At 47.8% G+C, this 23,471-nt stretch overlaps 3 protein-coding genes and 1 long non-coding RNA gene across 9 annotated transcripts in view; 3 read left to right on the top strand and 1 right to left on the bottom strand.

The window, feature by feature from the left end:
* Window positions 1-23,471, top strand: part of GDPD1 (glycerophosphodiester phosphodiesterase domain containing 1) — a 211,271-nt gene that overhangs the window by 56,143 nt on the left and 131,657 nt on the right. The gene's annotated exons all lie outside the window — the stretch shown is intronic.
* On the top strand, window positions 157-16,500 carry RAD51C (RAD51 paralog C). 6 transcript variants are annotated; one of them, XM_069874287.1, is made up of 8 exons: window positions 157-287; window positions 1,775-2,033; window positions 2,276-2,442; window positions 3,401-3,534; window positions 6,492-6,623; window positions 8,908-8,974; window positions 11,398-11,431; window positions 12,254-12,284. In XM_069874287.1, the coding sequence occupies exons 1-8, from the start codon at window positions 170-172 to the stop codon at window positions 12,267-12,269; spliced, it is 927 nt and encodes a 308-aa protein (XP_069730388.1). In that variant the 5' UTR covers window positions 157-169; the 3' UTR covers window positions 12,270-12,284. The 6 variants fall into 6 exon arrangements, with proteins under 6 accessions (XP_069730388.1, XP_069730392.1, XP_069730387.1 ...); XM_069874291.1 differs by lacking the exons at window positions 11,398-11,431; window positions 12,254-12,284 and adding an exon at window positions 16,402-16,500; XM_069874286.1 differs by lacking the exons at window positions 11,398-11,431; window positions 12,254-12,284 and adding an exon at window positions 14,988-15,064.
* Window positions 6,617-16,965, bottom strand: LOC138729773 (uncharacterized). The gene is made up of 3 exons (XR_011338947.1): window positions 16,787-16,965; window positions 14,363-14,492; window positions 6,617-7,248 (listed from the first exon to the last, which is right to left on the bottom strand). It is a non-coding gene; the product is annotated as an uncharacterized lncRNA (long non-coding RNA).
* The window catches only part of PPM1E (protein phosphatase, Mg2+/Mn2+ dependent 1E), a 59,211-nt gene continuing 56,609 nt past the window's right edge, over window positions 20,870-23,471 (top strand). The window contains exon 1 of the mRNA XM_069874182.1: window positions 20,870-21,262. Coding sequence (XP_069730283.1) covers window positions 20,919-21,262 — 344 coding nt within the window. The 5' untranslated portion in view covers window positions 20,870-20,918. The remainder of the gene's footprint in view (window positions 21,263-23,471) is intronic.

The raw sequence follows: 23,471 nt of genomic DNA, 5'->3' as shown, positions 1-23,471 counted from the left end.
GGGGCGTGGCCCGAGAAGGCGCGTGTGTTGCGGAGGGGGCGTGGCCTGAGGGAGGGGGTGTGGCCTACGGGAAGGCTGGGCCAATGGCAGAGCCAGAATTTGTCGATGGGGGCGTGGTCTGTGAGGGGCGCGGCTTATAAGGGCGTGGCCCGCGCGCGGCGGGCTCAGGATGCAGCGGGCGGTGGGAGCGTTGCCGCTAGCCCCCGCGCTCCGGGCCCGGCTCGTCGCCGCCGGGTTCCAGACGGCGCAGGAGCTGCTGGACACTGGCCCCTGCGGGCTGAGCAAAGGTAGCGCCGGCGGGAGAGCGGGAATTGAGTGACTTAAAACAGCTGGAAAAGAGCTCTTGAGGTTCAGCAAGGCCGTGGGCCTAGCCCTGGGTCGGAGCAACCCCCGATTTCGGTACAGGATGGGAGATGATGTGGTTGAGAGCAGCGTGAGGAGAAGGGCTTGGGGGCTGGGGATGAGAAGCTCGACCTGAGCCGGCAACGTGTGCTCACAGCCCAGAAACCAACCGTGCCCCGGGCTGCGTCCAAAGCAGCGTGGCCTGCAGGGCCAGGGAGGGGATGCTGCCCCTCTGCTCTGGTGAGACCTCATCTGGAGTGTGGTGTTCAGCTCTGGAATCATCAGCATAAGGAGGAGATGGAGCTGTTGGAATGGGTCCAGAGGAGGCTATGGGGATGATGTGAGGGCTGGAGAAGCTCCTGTACGAGGACAGGCTGAGAGAGTTGGGGTTGTTCAGCCTGGAGAAGAGAAGGCTCTGAGGAGACCTTAGAGCGACCTTCCAGTATCTTAAGGGGCTACAAGAAAGCTGGGGAGGGGCTGTTCACAAAGACTTGGAGTGATAGGACTGGAGACAACGGGGATAAACTGGTGAGGGGCAGCTTTAGGCTAGATATAAGGAGGAATTTCTTCACGATGCGGGTGGGGAGGCCCTGGCCCAGGTTGCCCAGAGCAGTGGTGGCTGCCCCATCCCTGGAGGGGTTCAAGGCCAGGTTGGATGGGGCTTTGAGCCCCTGATCCAGTGGGAGGTGTCCCTGCCCATGGCAGGGGATGGAACTGGATGGTCTTTAAGGTCCCTTCCAACCCAAACCATTCTATGATTCTTTCCCCAGCTGTCCAAATGTTAAACAAAATAAGCTGTTAAGTCAGTTAGGTACCTTTTCCAATAAGTTAAAGTAAGCTTTGTCCAGCCACATAAGAAGTATTTCATGATTTCTGTTGCCAGCAGTCTTCTGCTGGTGATAGTTTTGCTTTGAAGATCCAAGTGAAGTAGCTGGAGCCTGACAGCCGTGTGTATAAAGGGCACACACAGGTATTTGTGTATCTCCTATTACTGGGTCTGTGTTTCAGGTCCAGAAATGATGCATAAGGTTTTCAGCCCTGGAATTCCCTGAGAATTCCAAGTGTGATGAGTGGCTGTTAGTGTCACCAGTCTGCAACCTGACTCCTTGTACAGGGCCTTGCTGGCTTCACTGGAATGAGTAGGATAGCACATTCAGTGCAGAGCAGGTGAACTGCTCTGCCACATCTCCTCCAGGTCTCTGAAGGGCAGTCTTGGGGTTTTTATTTGCAGAAAACTTACTGCCGCCTGAAAACTGAAAACAGGGCATCACCACACTGAGTTCTTTTGAAAACCACATCATTGGTTCCAGGGATGCTGGCAAGGTCTCTGCAAGGATTAATATGTTTGTGTTATGCTGCAGAATGATCAGGTTCTGTCAAATCGAGATGAATTATAAAAATAAAGTAGTATTCCCTGATTCCACTCTTGTAGAAATAGGGATCTCCAAAGAAGAGGCACTGGAAGCGTTGCAGGTCGTGAGGCAGGGATGTCATGGGGATGCAGCAAGGACGGCTGGGGGATCAGGCACCACCAGAAAGTGCACAGCGCTGGAACTTCTGGAAGAGGAGCAAGCGCAGGGCTTCATCATCACCTTCTGCTCAGCACTGGACAATATCCTGGGAGGAGGTGTCCAACTGACTAAAATCACCGAGATCTGCGGAGCACCAGGTGTTGGGAAAACACAGCTATGGTATTTTGATTTTAGATCACTTTTGTGCAACCCAGAATCACTTTTCTTTGTTGCTTTTAACTATGAAGCAAGTTCACTTTTCTGTTGTCATGACTGCAGTCTCTGATACTTCTCCAGCATTAAAAATGGAATTGTGATAATGGCATAACCGCTTCCCGTTCCACGTAGAAATGTCACTTTAGGACTGAGCTGGGAGAGCTTTGTGGTGTAAATAGTTCTCTATTTTCTCTTTCCCATGGCAGTATGCAGCTGGCAGTAGACGTACAGATCCCAGAATGCTTTGGGGGTGTAGCTGGAGAAGCCGTGTTCATCGATACCGAAGGGAGTTTCATGGTAGACAGAGTGGTGGAGATGGCAGCTGCCTGTGTGCAGCATTGCCAGCTCATTGCTGAAGCTCAGCAAGAAGAAGGTATGTTGCAAAGTCCTTCCTTTTTTGCCTAGAAGGGTAAGATCTAAGTGAAGCGAGTGTCTCGTAGGCTGCAGTTTTACACTTTGAGGGTTTCAGCAGCACTGCTGGCTCAAGGAGTCCTTGCTGCCAGCCTTTCATTTCCACTCGTGTGTTTCATACCCTGAACCGCGTCGCTATGTGCAATGTGATGATTCTGGGGGCTTTTGGGTATGTGGTTTTTTTGCTTTTCTTATTTTTTAAACACAGATCACTTTAATGATTGAATTTACAGCAAAACCCAAACACAACTCTGTCAGAAAAACTGGGAGATAATGTGCTGCAAAGCAGGGGAAGGAAGAGCAGCTGGGGAGAGAGAAGAGGAAAGGCAGAATTTCCTAAAGCAGTGTTGCTGCTGAAGCCTCACATTGTAAAACTGGCTGGAATTCAGCTCCTTCATAAGGTTGATAAAGATTAATGAGGGTCATAAAGTCGATATAGGTTATTCTGTAGGTTATGAGTGTGTTAGGGACGCTGACACAATTTCTGTATTGTTCTCAGAGCATTTTATGCAACAAACTTCTGTTTGACCAGAGGTAAAAGGACACCATATTAAATGAGCTACCGCCTGTACATTGAACAATGGATGATTAATAGTCACTGCTGTCCTCTGGTGTGTTCTGGTTTGAGAATTATTTACTGGAAAAGTTCTACCTTCAAAAATAAATTTTTCATTTTTGGAGCACTCCCTGGGAGGCTCCGGTGTATCCGTGTGCAAATGCTGAGAGAGCATCTGCTCACCACCTCCTTGACTTTCAAGCCAGATGGAAGGCATGTTTCCCATTCTTTACCTTGAGTGTTTCTGTTTCTGGAGGTTTTATTGTTGCTATATGTGGACGACATAGCTTGGGAGAATGATGAAAGCAGCACTATGCTAGTACAGACTTCTGACTCATTTACTCATCTCTTTATTTGTTTTCAGATCATGTAAAGGCTTTGGAGACCTTCTCTCTTGAAAGTATCCTTTCTCACATCTATTACTTCCGTTGCTGTGACTACGTAGAGCTTCTTGCACAGGTCTACCTCCTCCCAGAGTTTCTTTCAGAGCACTCAAAGGTGAGGGTGATTACAGACGTACCAGAAGATGTGACTCATCTTCACAGTAAAGATTTTCAGGGATACTAATCTGCTATAACAAGAGTAACACGAGTAACACCTTAGAACCTCCTCAGCTTGGCAGGAATACATTGGCTGATGCCAGAATACAAATGTGAAGTTTGCTAGCTTCTTTGCTTTTTCATTGCCATCCCAGCTACTTTCGAGAGTAATTTGCTTTCGCTGCCACTCCTGCCATCCCCATGAATGTCCTCTTTGAGGCAAGGATACTGGATCTATATTGCCTCACGCTCTTACAGTTCTGTGAGCACTGAGCTACCAATCAACACAAAACTGTTTTACAAAAGAATCTGAGCCAGGTGTGTGTGTGATGACCAGGGATCAAAAAGGCTTAGCACCATTTTTTTTTTTAGTCCTGGAAGATCATGGAGGATCAGAAGCATCCTGCACCATCTTGACATCCAGAAAGTGACTCTTCTCATTCTTTCCAATACATCTTCTGTTGCTACAAGCAACCAGAGCCTGCAGCTTGACTCTTGGGTGGACTAGAGCCAAAAAGTTTCCTAGTCTCTTAGTGAAATGCTATTGTAAGGCAGATTTTCACCACCTCCTTTCCAGATTTCTAGTTTCGGCACAGCAGATCACTCTCAACAGGCTTCGGCAAAGATGACTGGTGCCTCGTATGAACAGTGCACAAATCAGCGTTGTTTAGTTAGATTGTCTCTTGCATATCTTTTCCATTTTTGGAAGCTGTTATAATAATCTTGAAAGTGCAGATGGGAGTCTTAACTTTTGCTTAGTGTAGTCTGGTATTTCCCTTTCCCTGCCAGGTACTAAGGGTGCCCTGTTGTGTTTGCTCTTGTGGAAAGTACACGGCTTCATTAGCGCGGCTGCACTGGGCTGCAGTTCTCTGGGACCATCTGTGCTGATTATCTGTGCTTGGCCTGGAGCCTGAAATACTGAAGGCTGCAGGAGAACCGTAAGACCTTCTGGTTGTTCCTTGGACAGGCTATAAGTGACTTGACAGATTGCTCATTGCAGTCCAGCTCTCATTAAAATTAGTCTGGTCCCTCTGTGCACTCCTGGAGCCGAGACTGGGACCGCAGGAAACCTCCAGGTTTTAGGTTTTTTTAGAGCAATGCATAGTTGTAGGGAGTGTCATTTGGAAATATTAATTAGTTGGAGATCTTAATAATATGAGAAAGACCAATATTATGAAGAAGACTGTGTTAGAAAATACTCTTGTCATAATAAGCAACATTTTTTAAGGTAGAGCAGAGACAAACTGACATGGAGAAGGCATGTGGTACCCAGTTTTCTTCAGAGAGCCTCCCTTTGAACACAGAATTGTAGAATCATGGAATGGTTTGCATTGGAAGGGACCTTAAAGCCCATCCAGTTCCAACCCCCTGCCATGGGCAGGGACACCTTCTACTGGATCAGGGGCTCAAAGCCTCATCCAGCCTGGCCTTGAACCCCTCCAGGGATGGAGCAGCCAAAACTTCCTTGGGCCTCACCACCCTCATCATGAAGAAATTCCTCCTGTAGACTGTTAAGTCTACTTGTTTGCTCTTTTATAACAAGTGGAACTGGAAGAAAATAAACTAGATTTCATCCTACCTGGACATACTCACCTGCTAGGCAAGTTTTATAACTGCGTATGTGTTCCTTTCTAGCATGGGTCATTTACACTGCTAAACTGATTGTTCTTGAAGTCAAGAAATTGCATGTGGGGAAGATATATGTACTCAAAAAAACAGTTTGCAGGAAGAAGGAAAAATGAGAGAACAGAAGAATGTCTTATTTTAATTCTAAGTATTTAATCTTCTTTTTCATATTAAGTTTTTTTATTTTTTCTCAGCTGGAGGCCCCGGGCCATTTCACAGAGTGATATTTGCTGCAGGCTTGTATGTTCTAGCCACAAAGATACTTCCCAGTAATGAGTTAAATCCATAATACAGAAAATCAGTTTTCTCGTGTTGTTTCCCATTTATCTTGTGCATTAATGCAAGAACTTGCCGATACTGAGGATTTGAGTGACATCTGAATATGCAAACACTGTAAGGCTATCCATCTCCCTTCTGTATTTCAGACAAAGCTGGGTCATCAAAACAGCTACAACGAATGAAGTTAGAATAAATCAAAATCCTAGACTAATGTTGATATAGTGCCTTGAGGGTGATGAGCCAGCAGCATTGTGCTCTAGCTGCAGCTAATGATCGCTACAAGAGAAATAATTCAGCAAAGCAAACATCTTCAGGCGAGATAGAGCCTCAGCTTCATTGCATAGTGTCTGGAATATCTTTAAGCAGCTAATAAAATCCACGTTTCTGAGACAGGTCGCTGACGTGAGCCTTAGAATCAGCTGAGTTATCTTAACAGCGACTGCAGACAGCATGTGTTCTAGTTTCGGTTTGGATTTTATTTTTTTGAGGGAGAAGGGGAAATAAAGCAATGTTTGTGGAGAGTTGATTGAAGTACAATTCTGATGTTCAATGATTTTTTTTTAATCCAGCTTCTGTTCTGCAAGGCTTTAAGCCCAGCTTTGTTATTTTGTGTTCTGTAGCAGGTGCTGCGGAGATAAAGCTGTAAGTGAGTGAGCTCTGAAACTGGAAACAGAGGGAAGGGCAGCTCTGTGCTGAGTTAATTCATGGGAGAGCTTCCTGCAGCATTTTGTTGTAAGCTAGTGCAGTGGTGATCTGAGCTGGTATCTATGAATAACGCAGTACTGCACTTAGCAAGTGTACTAGGGTGTTTGGAGCTTGAGGCTCTTCACCCTGCCCTCTTCTGAAGTGCTGATTGTCTCCGATAGAGAGAGACGACAGGTTTTACGCTGTCAGGCACCTCTGAGTATTGTCATCACTTTATATAAAACATTCTTAAAAAGAGGTCTTACTGCTTTTTGTCATTGGTTTGTAGGACAGCGATGGTAGTTTTTCCTTTTCTTCCATATTTAGGTCCAACTGGTGGTAATTGATGGAATTGCATTTCCCTTTCGCCGTGACTTTGAGGACCTCTCGCTTCGGACGAGGCTTTTGAACGGTCTGGCACAGCAGCTGATCATCATAGCAAATGACCATAAGTCAGCGGTAAGTCTGGGGCAGGTTTAAATCGCAAAAAAGATGATAAACTGGGATAAATACATTGCAAAGAATTAAGCAGATGTGATTTATGGTTGTCAGTAAATAACATAATAAACCTACAGGTATGTTCTCAACATTCCCGTTTGCCAGTTTGGTCAGTAAATACAGATTGATTGCACAGGCAGAACTGTTCAGGTGGAAAATTTGAAGATGTGCTAAAATAAGCAAAATTTGCATTAATAGCATCCTGTGGATCTTAATTAAATGATAGTATATCAGTTCATCTTGTTTCACATCATCTTTAGCCATTTCTTTGAACAAGGAATGCTTCTTTGATGATTTTTTATTTACGATGCCCATGCATTAAAATATATTTAGCAGTTCCAACATAATTTTCCACTTTTTGTTTAAAAATTAATTACTTTCTTATTGGAGGAACTGTTCTTAGGGAGGAAAACCACTTTATCTGCTCTTTTGGCATCCTCTTGGCATCTCTGGAAAGCCATCGCTTGCTCCCTGGGCATTGTTTCTCCATCATTTACGCCAATCTGGAGGCCAGCGAGTGAGCAGTGGCGTAGCCAGCAGATGGCACTGGGAACCTTCCTCCGTTCCAGAAGTTGTTTCAGCAAGTCTGTAAAACCAGCAAGGGAAAGCATTGTTCAGGAATTAGAGCTCTCAAAATGGTGCTTGTGCCTGTAGCTGTTTCCAGGTGACTTGCAGCCTTGTCACCCGCTACTCTCTGGCGCAATTGGCTTTTGTACGTAACTGCTAAAAATAAGCCTCCCCTTGTGCTTCCTCCGATAGCTGCAGGAAGGGAGAGAGCACGGCGCTGCGTTCCGCCTGGCGCAGGCGATTGTGCTTTGCTGCTGAAAGCTACCCTCGCGCGCGCCCTGACGTGAATTATCAAGCTGCTTCCTGCTGGTGCCCGCACCGAGGGAGACGAATGTTATGTGACAGCTTGATTTGCACAGCCTCCAGTTGACTGAGAGCTTTCACACACAAATTGGGTACCTGGTGACCTTGAACAGCAGCGGTTGTCATTGCACAGTCTTTTTTTGCTTTGCTCAAGGGAAACACGGAACTTATTTCTATTGAACAAGTGAGCGGTTTACTACAAGTGCTAAATAAACACTTGCTGAAGAAGTGATAGGTCACAAGAGCTTCAGAAATTATTTAGCTTGGAGTAGTCCCCTTGGTAGTTATTGACTTGGTTCCACGTAGCTTCTGAGCGGTCTAAATCCAGCTCGTGTGCCAGAGATGACTTGTCAGGCACAAAGCTGGGCGCTCGGAATGCTCTAATGTGGTAGGAAGCAAGTTTGGTTTTAAACCTGGTTGTGCTGGGATGCCCAGACCAGCCCTTCTCCAGTACTGAGATGGGGAGCCTATTTGGGGCTGCTAACATCCATATACAATGAGTTGCTTCTCTAAAATATGCTATATATATATAATTTTTTTTGAGACTGTAAATATTTTGGAGTGTGCCCTGTGTGCTTGGTGGAATCGCTTGCTCATGCACACTTTTCTAACTGTTCAAAGCGAGAATCATACAAGAATGTTAAACAATGAAAACCCCTAGGGTTTAGGATCGGTACAATTTTTTTATTTTTCATTTTAAATGATCTCTGCAATTAATATTCCTGGCTCTTTTCTGTCTCAGCCACCCCCACTTCTACCAGGGATCTAACCTAGACTGTCTGTGAACCTCCTACGAGTGATTCGTGCTGCGAAAACACTCCCCCGCTCTGTCTGTTCACTTTCATTCTGCTTTGTATTGTACCCACTTGCGCATTTTTAGACTACAAGGTGCAGAAATTCTGTTAATCACTGGGCTTATACGTGCTTTGAGCAGCACCACCAAGTTCATTTATGCCACGGTGACTGAAATCTATCCCTTTGTAGAGGGCTAGTACAGGTTGTGTGCATCAAAATACGGATCCAAACAGCATTTAGTACAAGTATGGTGGAAAGTACTAGTTGTGCAGGGTTTGCATCCCTTGGGAAGGGAGAAATTTAGGTTTCTTTAAAGTCTTGAATGCATGGAATCTACCTTCCATGCAGACTGAAAACATATTTTGCAAGGTTCTCTTGTTTTCTCTTGGTCATTGAGAAAAAAATGAGGCACTTTACAGTTTCTTCTCATTAACATGGAAGCTTCGTTACAGTCGGCAAGAGTTTTTTGAGCAATTACTTTATTGCTCAATGCTTTTTGAATAATGCCTCTTTTCCCTCTCACCAATATGGTTCTTTCCTGGAGATTTTCATGTTTGTCTGCTTCTGTCTCCTCTTTTAGGTTGTTCTGACAAACCAAATGACAACAAGGATCGGACAAAGCCAGTCCACATTGGTACCTGCTTTAGGTAGGTGTTGAGCTTGTGAGTTGAAAACTGAGTTCATCTTCAAATCTATTACTTCCTTTCTTTTGGCATCATGTACGAGGAAAATGATAATCAGTTGCTGAATTTCTGCAGTTTAGGGGAATCTGTGGTGAAACTGAGACCCGTCTGGAACTGCCAGCATTGTGCAGTTTGGTGCTTATCTATGTCAGCCTTGGGATTGCTGTTACCGACTATCAAGTTTTATTCTAAACATGTTGTGCAGATTAGAATCCTGGTTGGATTTTTTTGATGTTACCAATAGCATCATAGAATAGTTTGGGTTGGAAGGGACCTTAAAGCTCATCCAGTTCCACCCCTGCCATGGGCAGGGGCACCTCCTGCTGGATCAGGGGCTCCAAGCCCCATCCAACCTGGCCTTGAACCCCTCCAGGGATGGGGCAGCCACAGCTTCCCTGGGCAGCGTGTTTCAGTGCCTCACTCATAGTGAAGAAATTCCTCCTTAATATGTTTAAAAGTCATCACATTTTATGACTACAGAAAGTCACAGATGGAGAGCGTTGCTGGATTTTTTTTCTTTCATTTTTAATACTCAACTTGATATTAGGTCTGTCAGTATTCCTTAAGAAGCCTGAATCCCTCGTTGTGGGGAAGCACTGAGGAGTAAGTAGGTTTTTAGACATGCAGCTAGTGCATTGCAGCCCTCCCCTGAGGATCGCAGGCTGCGGAGCTGCCTCCGTTCCAGCGGCAGCTGTGTCAGCTAAGGAGGCCACCACCCCAGCTGGAGGTCACTGCCGCAGCCTGCGTGCTGCCTGAGCTCTTTATATGATTGTCTCCCAATCCATTTCTGCCAAAAGTGTGCAGATAAGCTTGAGCTATTTAAATAATAAGGAAACCTCTGATAAATCAGGTGATTTAGACTGAAATTGGCCGGTGAATGAGTGTGGAAGAAAAATGCAGGGGTAAAGCTGAGGGCAGAACCTTCTAGCAAGAATGTGGTGATGAACAGGTTAAACCACTAAGAAATGAAGACAGCTTAATGGTTGCACACCTCGAATGACGCTGCAATTTCCTAAATTCCCTGAGAATCATTCAGTGCTTTTCCAAAACAGTTTAAATTCTTTATTTTGCCATTACAGTTGAGCATGTTCCATTTATTATTCGCAAAGGCATTTTATATTTGCTGCAGAGCTGGAACTCTCTACCCATTGCTCTCTCCAGTTCTGATGCAGAGAGAATCTCTCTGTGGGATCCTCAACTACAGCCTGACTGTAGTGAGTTTAAGTAAATTTTATGGGCTGCTCTGTTTTGCCCTGTACTGAGCAGGGTGCCTCGTACAGACTCTTGTGCTGCGGTCACAGGGGAAAACAGAACTGTTCTTCTGAAGTAGAGATTCTGACAAATTAAGAAAAAGCTCCTCTTTAAATCTTATTTCAGGTTGTAACTTTGTATTTTATGATGCACTTAAAGGGCACAAATTATCTGTCCACAGCTTCAGTGTCTGTGAACTAAGTAATGATTCCCTCGCTGGGGAGGGGACGAGGGAGGAGGGGACGGTACAAGGGCAAAGATGTTCTCAGTCTGTACAGGCACTGAACCATTCAGCACAGATGAAATATAAAATGAACGGAGACAGACCATCTCCTTTGAGAATGTAAAGAATGTGAAGAATGTGGAATTTTGAGCTGTTTGTGCAGATAAAGACCCAGCTTCCAGTATCTGACCCTTTTTGTCATTTTTGCTTCTAGCGCTCTGATGTATTATTTTTGGCAGCCTTTCTGGCTGCAACCTCAATTAAAGCTGATGGATTTGATCTTTTTTCAATAGCCAGTGCTGTTTGAGAGCTGTTGTGTTCATTGACTCATAGGGATAGTGAAGAACGTGAAAATATTCAGAGTAGGTTGTAATTCAAGGAGATCATGCATTGTCTTGCACGTAGTTTCTTTTACTAATGTTTAATACTATAAACTGGAGAGGAGCAGATTTAGACTAGAAATGAGGAGGAATTTCTTCACTATGAGAGTGGTGAGGCCCTGGAACAGGTTGCCCAGAGCAGTGGTGGCTGCCCCATCCCTGGAGGTGTTCAAGGCCAGGCTGGATGGGGCTTGGAGCCCCTGATCCAGTGGGAGGTGTCCCTGCTTATGGCAGGGGATGGAACTGGATGCGCTTTGAGGTCCCTTCCAACCCAAATCATTCTAGGATTCTACGATTCTATGAATTTAACATAGCCTCATACTGACCGTAAGCTGCTTGTGGCTCTCAAGAGAATGTATCTAACCATGTAGTATTGGTAAATCAAGCAGTGTGTGGTCTTCCAAAAATGAAACTTTGTACTAGTTGGTAAAATATTTAAGCTAAGGGACATTGCTGTCATCCTAAACAGTGATGTCTCAAGTTGAGCATTTGGTACAAAGCTGTTTTCATTTTGATGTGAATTTATTTCACAGACTCACTGCAAGTGTTGAGCTGGTGGCTTACCAGGTGAGTTTTATGACCCACTCTGCAGGGAGGCTATTTCAACAGCCTCATCATAGAGGCTAAAGAACTTCCTACTCCTCCGTGGTTGACTAGAGCCAAAGGGGCTACTGAGAAAACCCAAAGCAAAATCAATCCTATTGCCTCCCCTAAATAGTTTTTTTTCTCCATTGATTGATAAACCTTAGAAACAGCGTTTTCTAAGATTTCACAGGAGCATTAATCTCAAAACTCTTTTTCAGCTTCCTTGTAGAAGAGAAGTTCTTAATTATTAAAAAAAAAAAAAGGCAGGACAGATGCTGCAAGGTATTAAATCAAGAGATTTATGAAGGGGACAGCTTCCCCACTAGTGATAGCTAAGCTGGGTGTTCTGAGACATTTCTGTTGGATATATTAGAAAGGAGGTCAAATATTAATCTACTGCCAGAGTTCACAATTATTCCATTTTGTAGGGATAACATTTACTTACAGTGTAGGAACCTACTCCGTCACCACAACAAGAATACAGCATCAACCGCAGGGCTTGGCAACAGGAAAACACTGTGGTCACAGGATAATTCTTCTCCAGCCCAGAGTCCTGCTTTGATACTCTTTAGTTTGGACAGAATAGAACAGAATTGTAGAATAGTTTGGCTTGGAAGAGACCTTAAAGATCATCCAGTTCCAACCCCCTGCCATGGGCAGGGACACCTCCCACTGGATCAGGCTGCTCAAGCCCCATCCAACCTGGCCTTGAACCCCTCCAGGGATGGGGAAAAGAACAGTTTGTTTCTTCCTGACTTTGTGTTCTGTACCTTTTACATTATGAAACCCTGTGAAACCCACTAGCTGCCGACTAGAATAATTTGAAGAAAACAGAAGTAGCTGAGCTGAAGGTAAGAACGTTCAGCCAAGATTCAAGTTGTGCACTCAAATGCTCTCGTATCGAAGTCAATTACAAACTGGTTGACTAATGTGGAAGGAGATTCAGCTGCTAATGTGGATGTTGAACAGAGTGCTGAGACAAAAACATTTAAAATATAACATCTGTTCTTCTGCTGCATTTCAGTTACCGTTCCTTTAGCTAGTTTGGGAAGATTAAACTTGGGGTCAGCTTTATTCGAAAGCATTTCATGGATTAACAGCAAAGGTAAAATCCTTACTGCCTGCGTTGTAACACCACCCTTTTTCTGACCAAACAATGACAGGTAAGCGAGGAGGACAAGTCATTGTGTTCCAGCTTCCCAGAAGAGATGGGCTTTACCACGCTCAGGATCATAATTGACTGATCTAGTGGGACGTGTCCCTGCCCATCGCAGGGGGATTGGAACTAGAGGGGCTTTAAGGTCCCTTCCAACCCAAATCATTCTATGATCCTATGATTGTTTGGAAAGGCACATGAAGCTGTATTATACCATTTTAACAGATGCTAAATCCACATAAAGTATATTTGATTAAGTTATGAAGTATGGTCTGGTGCTTTCTTGTTCTAAGAGTATGTTAGGGGAAATCGAACGGAGCGCTCACAGGGCAGGAACACAAGTACTGCAGCAGAGCACATATGGAAAACAATATTTCTTTTTACGGGATGAGACCTGGGGAACATAACCAGTGATCATCAACAGGTTCGAGCACCACGGCCCTGCTGAGAGGAGCCTGGCTCCGGGGAATGTGAGCCACCGGCTGCCGGATCTGGCAGGGTCAGAGGCCACGGAGCAGCCTGCCCAGTCCTCCTCCGCACCAGTCCTCCCCTCGGCTCCAGGAACCGGTGCCAGCTGTGACCTGCTCCTGGGCTTCCCCTTGCCCTGGCTCCCCAGGCTGCGGACTCAGCATCTTGTGGCTTCCAGCCATTGAGTCGTTTTGGATGATTAGGGGCAGAAGAGTTGGCTCCCTTGGCTAGTGCGAGACTTGTGCATTAATGTTCTGCGCTGAAGAATGAAATCACCAGGAACTGGCCCCCTTCCCAGTTCTGAATTTCACCCACAAACGCACCCGCTGCTAAACTGTAAGCTACTGTCTTGCTTCCTACAAGCAAGAAACACTCATACAATATGCACTGTCTATTTATCAGAGAGTCTAAGCTCTACGGAGCTTCAACTACATCTACAGGAATAAGAAAAGGTATTAAAAGCAATAGTTCAATTGCTAAATAAGCAGTAAAAAAGTTAGATCGTAAACTGAAAGGATGCATAGAAAAATATGTATTTTACTGGGTCATTCTTCAAGAATTATAGCTAATACTGTTCATTTTATTACAAGAATTACTTGCTATTGATTCAAACGGAGCCAAATGGCTCTAAATTGGAATGGGGAAAGATTTAGATTAGACAGTAGGAAGAAATTCTTTGTGATGAGGGTAGTGAGGCCCTGGCTCAGGCTGCCCAGGGAAGCTGTGGCTGCCCCATCCCTGGAGGGGTTCAAGGCCAGGTTGGATGGGGCTTGGAGCAGCCTGATGCAGTGGGAGGAATTGGATGGGCTTTAAGGTCCCTTCCAACCCAAACCATTCCATGAATCTATGATTCCACATACTTTTCTCCAACAGATTTACAAATCTAACTAAATAGGCATGGACTAATGCCTCGTTTCTCGCTATTCAAAGGAACCTCTGTTGCCAAACAGGGGTTTGAATGGAAGGCTGAAAATGGAACTTTCCTTTGGAATGGGACTGGAAATTTCCATGACAGCTGGAAGTGGGATTCAGGCCTGAAATCCCATGTTTTGCAATGAACATGCATATTTCAGAATAATCTTTGACTTTTAAACTGGAAAAGCTGGTTTGACCTCAAAAGCTTTTGGAAAACAAAAGTGAGAAAAAGAAATAGAGATAACAACTTTGGTATTTAAGAATACCCTAATTCAGTACTTACTATGGTAAAGGAGACAGTAGAAATATGGTAACAAAAGTTACTATGCTTCTTAGAACTGCAGTTGAAGAAAGACTGAACATAAGAAAATTACCTGGAGCTTGATGCAGCTTGTCAACAAGAGCTTTCTCACTGTTCTCCTTTCGAATTCTCACTGTTCTTACTCAAGCAATTGAAATTATTATAGTGACCTGAACAATAATTATCTCATTGAGCTTGAAGAGCTGTGAAAAGAACAGACACATATATTCACATTCACAAGGTGACCAAAACTGACCATAAAGACACATATAAAGAATTTTAATCTCTCTCAACAGTACATCACAGGCATCATTTCATATATAATGCCATAAAAAACACTGCATGACATTCAACAATAGATGTGCCTTCAAAATGAGAACAGCCAAAGGCTTGGAAATACTTGGGGTTTTAGTGGTTTCACCTGGCTAGGAAAACGGAATATAGCTTTTAAAATTACTTCTGGTTTATTGCAAAAGCCCTACGTTTTAAAGAGATCAGTTTAGAAAGGCAATTTATTTACCACTGGGCTTTCCCATTACTCTTCTGTATGGTATTGGAGTGTATATCACAGGTATATTAAATATTGTCAAATCATTCTTAATGCCCTGCATGTTTTCTGCTTGTCAGTGTACAGGAATCACTGCCAAAGGTGACAAAAAATTAAAAAGCACCTCTTTTTTGCACTCCATACAATTCAGGTCACCTCCCCAAGGCCTGCTCAAATCCTGCTTATTTCTCACCAGCAAAATGAGAAAGAGGAAGACATCATTTTCAGGCTAAAATAAACTAGAATTCTTCTAAAACAACACTGTAAAACCTTCTTTTTTTAAAAAAAATACAACGTGATGAAGCCAGGAAGGACGCAAACTCCCCTGTTTCCTTCTCAAGTTAGGTACAAGTCTTATCCTCTATTTGACAATATGTTGCAAACCAATGAGCTCAGACTCAAAATGTTATGAATTGTGAGTTTATTCCAGCCACCTAACCTCATCACCTAGGAACCATTCACACTGCTGCTATTCAGCAATCCAGAGTGCACCAAGGCATTCTAAATTGAGCTTCCAGAGTTAGGCAACACTATGATGGCGTGAAAACTCAATAATCAATGCTAATTTGATTATTAAGTAATGTATCCTTCAATGGGACATGGGGCATACAGGGGATCGCTTTACCTAACACGCGTGCACCATCCAGTAGCGCTCACAAAGGCGATACATGCTCCAAGCACACGTATCCATCACTTTTCCTGGAACAGGTGTCTCTGTTATAATCTGTTCCCGGAATCTATTTACAGAAGTTTCCTCCCCTGGGCGCACACGCTCTGCCCTCGGGGGCCTTCAGGGGTCTGGGGATGAAGGCCGTAGACCTTCTTCACAGATGAACTCTTCCACTCTCCTTCTTGCGCTTGCTCTTAGACTCCTTGGGCATCTCTTCAAGGTTGCACCTGGCTCTAGATGGTTCTTCTTTCTCTTATCATTGCGCTAGTCCTTGTTATCTGGCTTCATTAGATACAGTCACATTCTTTCCCATTCTTTCTAACTGCAGCCTTATTAAAAGTCCTTAATTAAGCATAAGTATCCAGGCACAGGCTGGCTAAAAGTTATTATTCAAGCTAATCCTATATTTCAGCCCTAAAACCACAAAAACTATACATAATATTCAAATATATAATAGGTTAGCAACTTACAACAAACCATTTCTTCCTTCAACTAGAACATTTCACAATGGTACCGATAGCCTCTCATAGATTAGTGCTTCCCTTGATAACACATTGTATTTAGAGCTTCCTTTTCTGGGCAGCATCAGTAACAGCGTGGCTGCCTTCTGTGGTAATTGCCCACCCCACTGTCTCCACAGAGAGAAGGGATTGCAGGTTCCTGGCTGCCTGACTTGGCCGGGCCTCCCACAGATTCCATATGTCCTTCACTGCAGGTTAATAAGAATGGTTTTTCACCTTTCCTCCCAAAAACAAATGTCAGCATGGCTTACAGCCATAAGCTCTTTATTTCATATTGAAGCAAAACAATACTAACGACCGCGGTGCCAAAACTCGACAAAGCGTCCCGAGTACAAAGTTCTACTCTATTTAATTTTAATTAGTGTCTTTTGCAGTTAGATAAATGATGAAAAGCACATGAGGACTGCCAAGATGAATCAAGGACATCTGGTAACTTTAACGTTTCAACATGAAGTATGTATTGCTCTCGGATACTCATGTGCTGTTTGAAACAACTAAATAAATATATGATTAACAAAAGCTTAAGAAAAAGCCTTTTGAACCTTTTTTCGGGCAGCCTTAGCTGCTGTTTCTTATGCAACATGAATTTGACCATACAGCCTGTAGAATTAGCCGTTACGTCCCCAAGATATTGGAATTTTTAGAACTGAGATCACATTCACACTAAGATTGTCCGGATTATGGTTTCTTAGAAACTCCAGCTGCCTCCGAATCGCCAGTGAAAAACAATCATGAGCTTAAAACTGGTTTTTTTGATACCTGCATTGCTGTGCCGTCTCTCGAGGCTGGTGACTCACTGATGATGCAGTACACACAAACCTGAAAAAGTAAAAACAAAACCCAGCAATGACATCAGCAGCTGCAACCGTGGGCTCTCTCTCCAGAAAGAACTGCAGTGTTTTTTACCCCTCAAGCCCTGGCATTCATAAACAAATGAATCTTAAATTGAAAATGTATAAATGGTATACTGAAAAAAAAAACCAACTTAAGAGACATTCTTTCAGGAGAAGCTATGCCATTTTTGAAACCTCATCTGGAGTATTGTGTCCAGTTCTGGAATTCTCAACATAAGAAGGAGCTGGAGCTGTTGGAACAGGTCCAGAAGAGGCTACAGAGATGATGCGAGGGCTGGAGCAGCTCCCATACGAGAATAGGCTGAGAGAGTTGGGGTTGTTCAGCCTGGAGAAGAGAAGGCTCCGAGCAGACCTTATAGCGACCTGAAGGGGCTACAAGAAAGCTGGAGAGGGACTGTTTACAAAGGCTTGGAGTGATAGAACTGAGGGCAATGGGGATAAACTGGAGAGGGGCAGATTTAGGCTAGACATAAGAAGGAATTTCTTCACTATGAGGGTGGGGAGGCCCTGGCTCAGGTTGCCCAAGGAAGTTGTGGCTGCCCCATCCCTGGAGGTGTTCAAGAACAGGTTGGATGAGGCTTTGAGCACCCTGATCCTGCGGGAGGTGTCCCAGCTCATGGCAGGGGGGTTGGAACTGGATGGGCTTTAAGGTCCCTTCCAACTCAAGCTATTCTATGCTTTTCAGTGGCTTTAGTAGCATTTGACTGTGAAAGACTAAGACCAACTGTGATAACCAACATTTTTAACTCTCATGGCTTTTACATATTCACAAGATTGCATCACGATCAGTCAGTGCAGTTGCCGGAAGTATTCTAAAATTAGTTTGGCTCTGAAAGAAGAATTCACCAAAGAGAAGGCAGATTTACAGCATCACCTGACGCGCAGAGGTAATTACTACAGTGTGGAGAACAACAGGTTTCAGGAAGCTACTGTCCTTGTAATAATCCATTCAAATTTGAGAATATTTGTGCATCTAAAGCTTGCAATTTGGCCATTTTTCAGGGTGTATCTGACATTGCGGATCACATTCCCTCTCATGTGTACAAGCTGCTTTAACTGTGTGGCAATTAGACCTGTTCATTATTGGTATTTATGGACCTGATAGCTCTGAAAATAGCTTTTCAGCAGCAATGAACAAAATGCCTTTCGCAAACGGAAGGCGTTTATCAGACAGCAGTAGAATATCAACTACAGCTCCCGTCCCACCGGCTGGATGCAACTTTTAAGTTTGATTCTGTGCAGCATCTTCAGCTGCTCACAGACACCTCTTCAGAGAACATGGAACATGTAGATAGCATGTAAAGGATCATTTATGAATCCATATGCAGATCCTGAATGTATATTACTCAGAGGCATTGAAAAGGCGTAAACAGGAACCCCAAAACTCCTCTTCTTTGGAACGTGGGGAGAGTTTGGGAAGGGACTGATCAGGGAGGCTGTGGAGGGAGCTCAGCCCCAGCTACTAGATCAACCCAGTAAGGACTGGGGCTCAGCCCCAGTCACCAGGTCAACCCAGTAAGGAAGGGAGCTCAGCCCCAGCCACCAGCGTAACCCAGTAAGGAGGGGAGCTCAGCCCCAGCCACCAGGTCAAACCAGTAAGGACTGGGGACTCAGCCCCAGCCACCAGGTCAACCCAGTAATGAGGGAGGGGGCTCAGCCCAAGCCACCAGGTCAAACCAGTAAGGGGGGGGGGTCTCAGCCCCAGCCACCAGGTCAAACCAGTAAGGAGGGGAGCTCAGCCCCAGCCACCAGGTCAACCCAGTAAGGACTGGGGCTCAGCACCAACCACCAGATCAACACAGTAAGGACTGGGGCTTAGCCCCAGCCACCAGGTCAAACCAGTAATGAGGGAGGGGGCTCAGCCCAAGCCACCAGGTCAAACCAGTAAGGGGGGGGGGTCTCAGCCCCAGCCACCAGGTCAAACCAGTAAGGAGGGGAGCTCAGCCCCAGCCACCAGGTCAACCCAGTAAGGACTGGGGCTCAGCACCAACCACCAGATCAACACAGTAAGGACTGGGGCTTAGCCCCAGTCACCAGGTCAACCCAGTAAGGAAGGGAGCTCAGCCCCAGCCACCAGGTCAACCCAGTAAGGAGGGGAGCTCAGCCCCAGCCACCAGGTCAACCCAGTAATGAGGGAGGGGGCTCAGCCCAAGCAACCAGGTCAACCCAGTAAGGAGGAGGGGGGCTCAGCCCAAGCCACCAGGTCAACCCAGTAATGAGGGAGGGGGCTCAGCCCAAGCAACCAGGTCAACCCAGTAATGAGGGAGGGGGCTCAGCCCGAGCCACCAGGTCAACCCGTTAAGGGGAGCTCGACCCCGCCGAGCCGGCCAGGGCCGCCCGTCCTTTGCCACGGGCTTTCCGGGGCGGACATTTTCCCTGGTCCGAGTCCCGGCTCCCCTCAGGGACCCCGCGCGGAGGCGGCGGCGGAAACGCTGAGCGCAGGGAAATCCTGAGCGAGGGATTAGGTAACGGGGACCGCGCTCAGGTTTCCTCCGGGTTCCTGAGAGGAACCTACGCGTCTGGCTGCCTCGCCGTGACTCATCGCGGCGGCGCCCCCCCTCCTCTCGGCAGCCTGCCCGCTCCCCCCTCATTCTCCCCCCCCGCCATTTCCCCGGTCTCCCTCGCCCCTTCCCTCCATCCTCCCCCTCTCTCTCTCCGTTCTCCCTCTCCCCTCACTCTCCTTCTCCCCCTACTCTCCTTCCCCCCTCTTCTCCCTCTCTCCCTTTCCTCCTCCCTCCCTTCTCCCTCTCCCCTTCTTTCTCCCTCTCCTCTTTCATCCTTTCTCCATCTCTCTTCTCCCTATCCCCTCATCTCTCCTTTTTCCATTTCCTGCTCCCCTCTCTTCTCCCTCTCATACTCCTCCTCCCTCCTTTCTCCCTCTCCTTCTTCCCCCTCCCTCCCTTCTCCCTCTCCCCTGTCCTTCACCTTATTCCTCCCCTCCCTTCTCCCTCTCTTCCTCCCTACTTTCTCACTCTCTCCTCTCTCCTTTCTCACTCTCTCCTCTCTCCCTCCTTCTCTTTTCTCTCCTCTCTCCTTTCTCCCTCTCCCCTCCATTTTCCCTCTTCTCCCCTCCTTTCTCCCTATCCTTCTCCTCCTTTCTCCCTCTCCTTCCTCCCCGTCTCCCCTCCATCCTCCTCCTTCCCTCCCTTCTCTTCTCCTTCTCCTCTCCTTCTCCTTTCTCCCTATCCTTCTCCTCCTCCCCTCCTTCTCCCTCTCCTTCCTCCTCCCGTCTCCCCTCCATCCTCCTCCCTCCTCTTCCTCCCCTCCCTTCTCCCTCTCCTCCTCTCCCCTCCATACTCTTCCCTCCTAATTTCTCCCTATCCTTCTCCTCCTTCCCTCCCTTCTCCCTCTCCTTCCTCCCCGTCTCCCCTCCATCCTCCTCCCTCCTCTCCCTCTCCTTCCTCCCCTCTTCTCCCTCTCCTTCCTCCATCCTCCCTCCTCTTCCTCCCCTCTCCTCCCTCTGCTTCCTCCCCGTCTCCCCTCCATCCTCCTCCCTCTTCTCCCTCTCCTTCCTCCCCTCTTCTCCCTCTCCTTCCTCCCCGTCTCCCCTCCATTCTCCTCCCTCTTCTCCCTCTCCTTCCTCTCCTTCCTCCCCTCTTCTCTCTCTCCTTCCTCCCCGTCTCCCCTCCATCCTCCTCCTTCTCCCTCTCCTTCCTCCCCTCTTCTCTCTCTCCTTCCTCCCCGTCTCCCCTCCATCCTCCTCCCTCTTCTCCCTCTCCTTCCTCCCCTCTTCTCTCTCTCCTTCCTCCCCGTCTCCCCTCCATCCTCCCCCCTCCTCTTCCTCTCCGTCCTCCCCTTTTCTCCCTCTCCATCCTCCTCCTCTCCCTTCCTCCCCTCCCTTCTCTTATCCTTCTCCTCCTCCCTCCTCCTTTCTCCCTATCCTCCTTCTTCTCCTCCTCCTCCCCTCCCTTCTCCCTCTCCTTCCTCCCCCCCATCCTCCTCCTCCTCCTCCTCCTGCTGCTGCCCTCACCCCTGGGCGGTGCCGGGCGGCGCCAGGCAGGGTCGGCGGCGCTGCCGGCTGCCGGGCATGCGGAGCGATGGCCGCGGGCAGCGCGGAGGAGAGGACTTACCGCCGCTTCCTCGAGCTCTTCCTGGGCGAGTTCCGAGGGCCCTTCGGGGCAGAGCCCGACCCCGACCCCACGCCCGCCGCCGCCCCGGCTGCCGAGGCCGAGGAGGAGCCGCCGCCGCCGCCGCCGGGGGCCGGGGGGGACGCGGCCGGGGCCGAGGAGGGCGAGGGGGAGAGCGAGCCCGGCGACCCCCGGCCCCCCGCGCCGCCGCCGCCGCCGCTGCCCGCGCTGCCCCGGCCGCTCTCCGAGCACATCACCGAGGACGAGGTGGAGGGAGAGTGCCTGGACCTCTGCCTGCAGCAGCTCTGCAAGTAGTGAGTGCGGGGAGGGGATGGGGAGCGGGGATCCCAGACCGGGAATGGGGGCTCCGGGGATGGGAATAGGGGGATCTGAGCCCGGGAATGGGGGCTTCGGGTCGGCAATAGAGGGATCCGAGTCGGGAATAGGGGGCTCCGAGAATGGGAATAGGAGGATCCGAGCCTGGAATAGGGGATCCAAACCCGGGAATAGGGGATCCGAGACGGGAATAGGGGCTTCAAGTCGGGAATAGAGGGATCCGAGTCGGGAATAGGGGAACCCGAGCCAGGGAATAGGAGGATTTGAGCCGGGAATAGGGGATCCAAGCCCGGGAATAGGGGGATCCGAGCCGGTAATAGGGAGCTGCGGGGATGGGAATAGGGGAACCCGAACCAGGGAATGAGGGGATCCGAGGCGGGGAATAGGGGCTCCAAGCCCAGGAATAGGGGCTTAAAGTCGGGAATAGGGGGATCCGAGCCGGTAATAGGGAGCTGCGGGGATGGGAATAAGGGGATCCGAGCCGGGAATAGGGGCTCCTAGCTGGGAATGAGGGCTCCGAGCCGGCAACAGGGGGATCCGTGACGGGGAATTGGGGTATCCGAGCTGGGAATGGGGTATCCGAGCCGGGGATGGGGAGTCTGAGTGGGGGACCCCCGTCTCCTGGTTTGTGGGGCTGTGAAGGGGACACACACAGCCCTGACATGGGGGTCTGGGGGGAACCTGAGCCTGGCGTGGGGCTGGAGGGGACCTCTGTCTCCCGGTTTGTGGGGCACTGAAGGGGACACACAGACAGCCCCAGCGTGGGGAGCTGTGGGGGGACCAGTCCCCAGTGACTGAGGGGAGGGCCCCTCCTGACGTGGGGGACGGAGGGAGGAATCTCCTGGAGTAAGGGAGAGCCCTTCTGGCACGGGGCTGGCGAGGGATGGGAGGCTGGAACGGGTTGTGGGGCTGGGGGACCCCCTGCTCTGTGTGCGAGAAGGTAGAGGGTGGGCTGAAGGAGCCCCCTGTACTGGGAAAGGAGGTCAGGGTGCTTGGAGAGGAGAAGGTCCCCGAAGCAAGGAGTTGAGGACTTCAGTAGTGCTGAGCTGCTTGGGATCAAAGCATCCTGCCCTGTCCTGTTTCCCCCTGCCTGAAAGACAATCCTGCTCTCTGCCTTCCTCCTTCCCTCTCGCCGGGACAGGGAGCGAAGAGGCGAAGGGAATAGACGAGGGGAGAGCCAGGAGCATCCATCTGGAGAGCAGCTTGGCTGGAGAGGGAGAGTTGGGGGGGGGAACGTCTCACGCTCTTGTGCCAAAGCAGGAGTCGGGGGTTGTTTGTGGTTGATGGTGTTGAGGCTTGAAATTGAAATGTTCCCTGCGTGAGGATTTTAAAACTGGGAAACCTCTCCCGAGAAAGAAGGAAGCAGGGAGAACAAGGGGAAAGGAAAGAGAAGTGGTCCACCTCCTTCCCCCCTCCAAAAAACCCACATCCAGAAAACCGCATCGTGTTTTTAGAGACCAGGGAGAAACGAGGAGTAGGAAGCCTTAGGAGAAAGCTGTCCATAATGATGGAGCTCTTTCTGCAGAAGGGAAAGCCAGCTCTGCTCTGCTCTGTATGGAGGCAGTTCCCAGATCTGTGCTTTCCAAAGGCTGGTGCATAAAGAGGAAACAGATGGGATCTATTCCCAGTGTGGAAAGTCTGTGGAGTGAAACCTAAATATCAGTTACCAGCGCTTGCATTGTGCTCAGCTCTGGCTTTGAAGGCTCAAAATATAAATGGTTGTTAGTGGCGTTTCTTTAGGAACCTTTTTGAACTGATGCCACAGGAGGAGACAAATGAACTTGTGAAAATATGCACAGCACACCGGGGAGCTTTCTGCTGGTGAGCTGATAATTGTAATGAGAGGTGTTACTCAGTTGCGAAATTAAATATATAAAGAACCTGGTTTTACAACTGCATGGTCTGTTTCTATTCAATTCTCACCTGCCCTCTGCATTTGTGGGCGACAGGGACAGCACAATGATAGCTGCAGAGGACAAAGCTCTCGTATTCAGTCGCTCTCGCCCTGCCACCTTTGGAAAGTCTTTCTCTGGAACACAGCAGCGCATTCACAGGATGTGCTGGAGAGGAGAGGCAGGCAGGTCCCTTCTATGTATTTGGAATGTGTTTTGTTCTAAGAAACAGACCTGTGAAATCAAAAGTCAGATTAGTCTAAATAAAGTTTTAGACACAAAAAAAGATTATTTT

The sequence above is a fragment of the Phaenicophaeus curvirostris genome, chromosome 21 (genome assembly GCF_032191515.1).
Source record: "Phaenicophaeus curvirostris isolate KB17595 chromosome 21, BPBGC_Pcur_1.0, whole genome shotgun sequence".
In the NCBI taxonomy this organism is placed as follows: Eukaryota; Metazoa; Chordata; class Aves; order Cuculiformes; family Cuculidae; genus Phaenicophaeus; species Phaenicophaeus curvirostris.
This window is presented reverse-complemented; position numbering and strand designations above follow the sequence as displayed.

What these genes read in the sequence shown, in the direction of transcription:
- RAD51C (XM_069874285.1), top strand. Translation starts at nt 170, where the DNA reads ATGCAGCGGGCGGTGGGAGCGTTGCCGCTAGCCCCCGCGCTCCGGGCC. An exon ending in TTCTTTCAGAGCACTCAAAG is followed by an intron (nt 3,535 to 6,491) that starts GTGAGGGTGATT and finishes TTCCATATTTAG; the next exon opens with GTCCAACTGGTGGTAATTGA. An exon ending in CACATTGGTACCTGCTTTAG is followed by an intron (nt 8,975 to 12,612) that starts GTAGGTGTTGAG and finishes AAACAATGACAG; the next exon opens with GTAAGCGAGGAGGACAAGTC.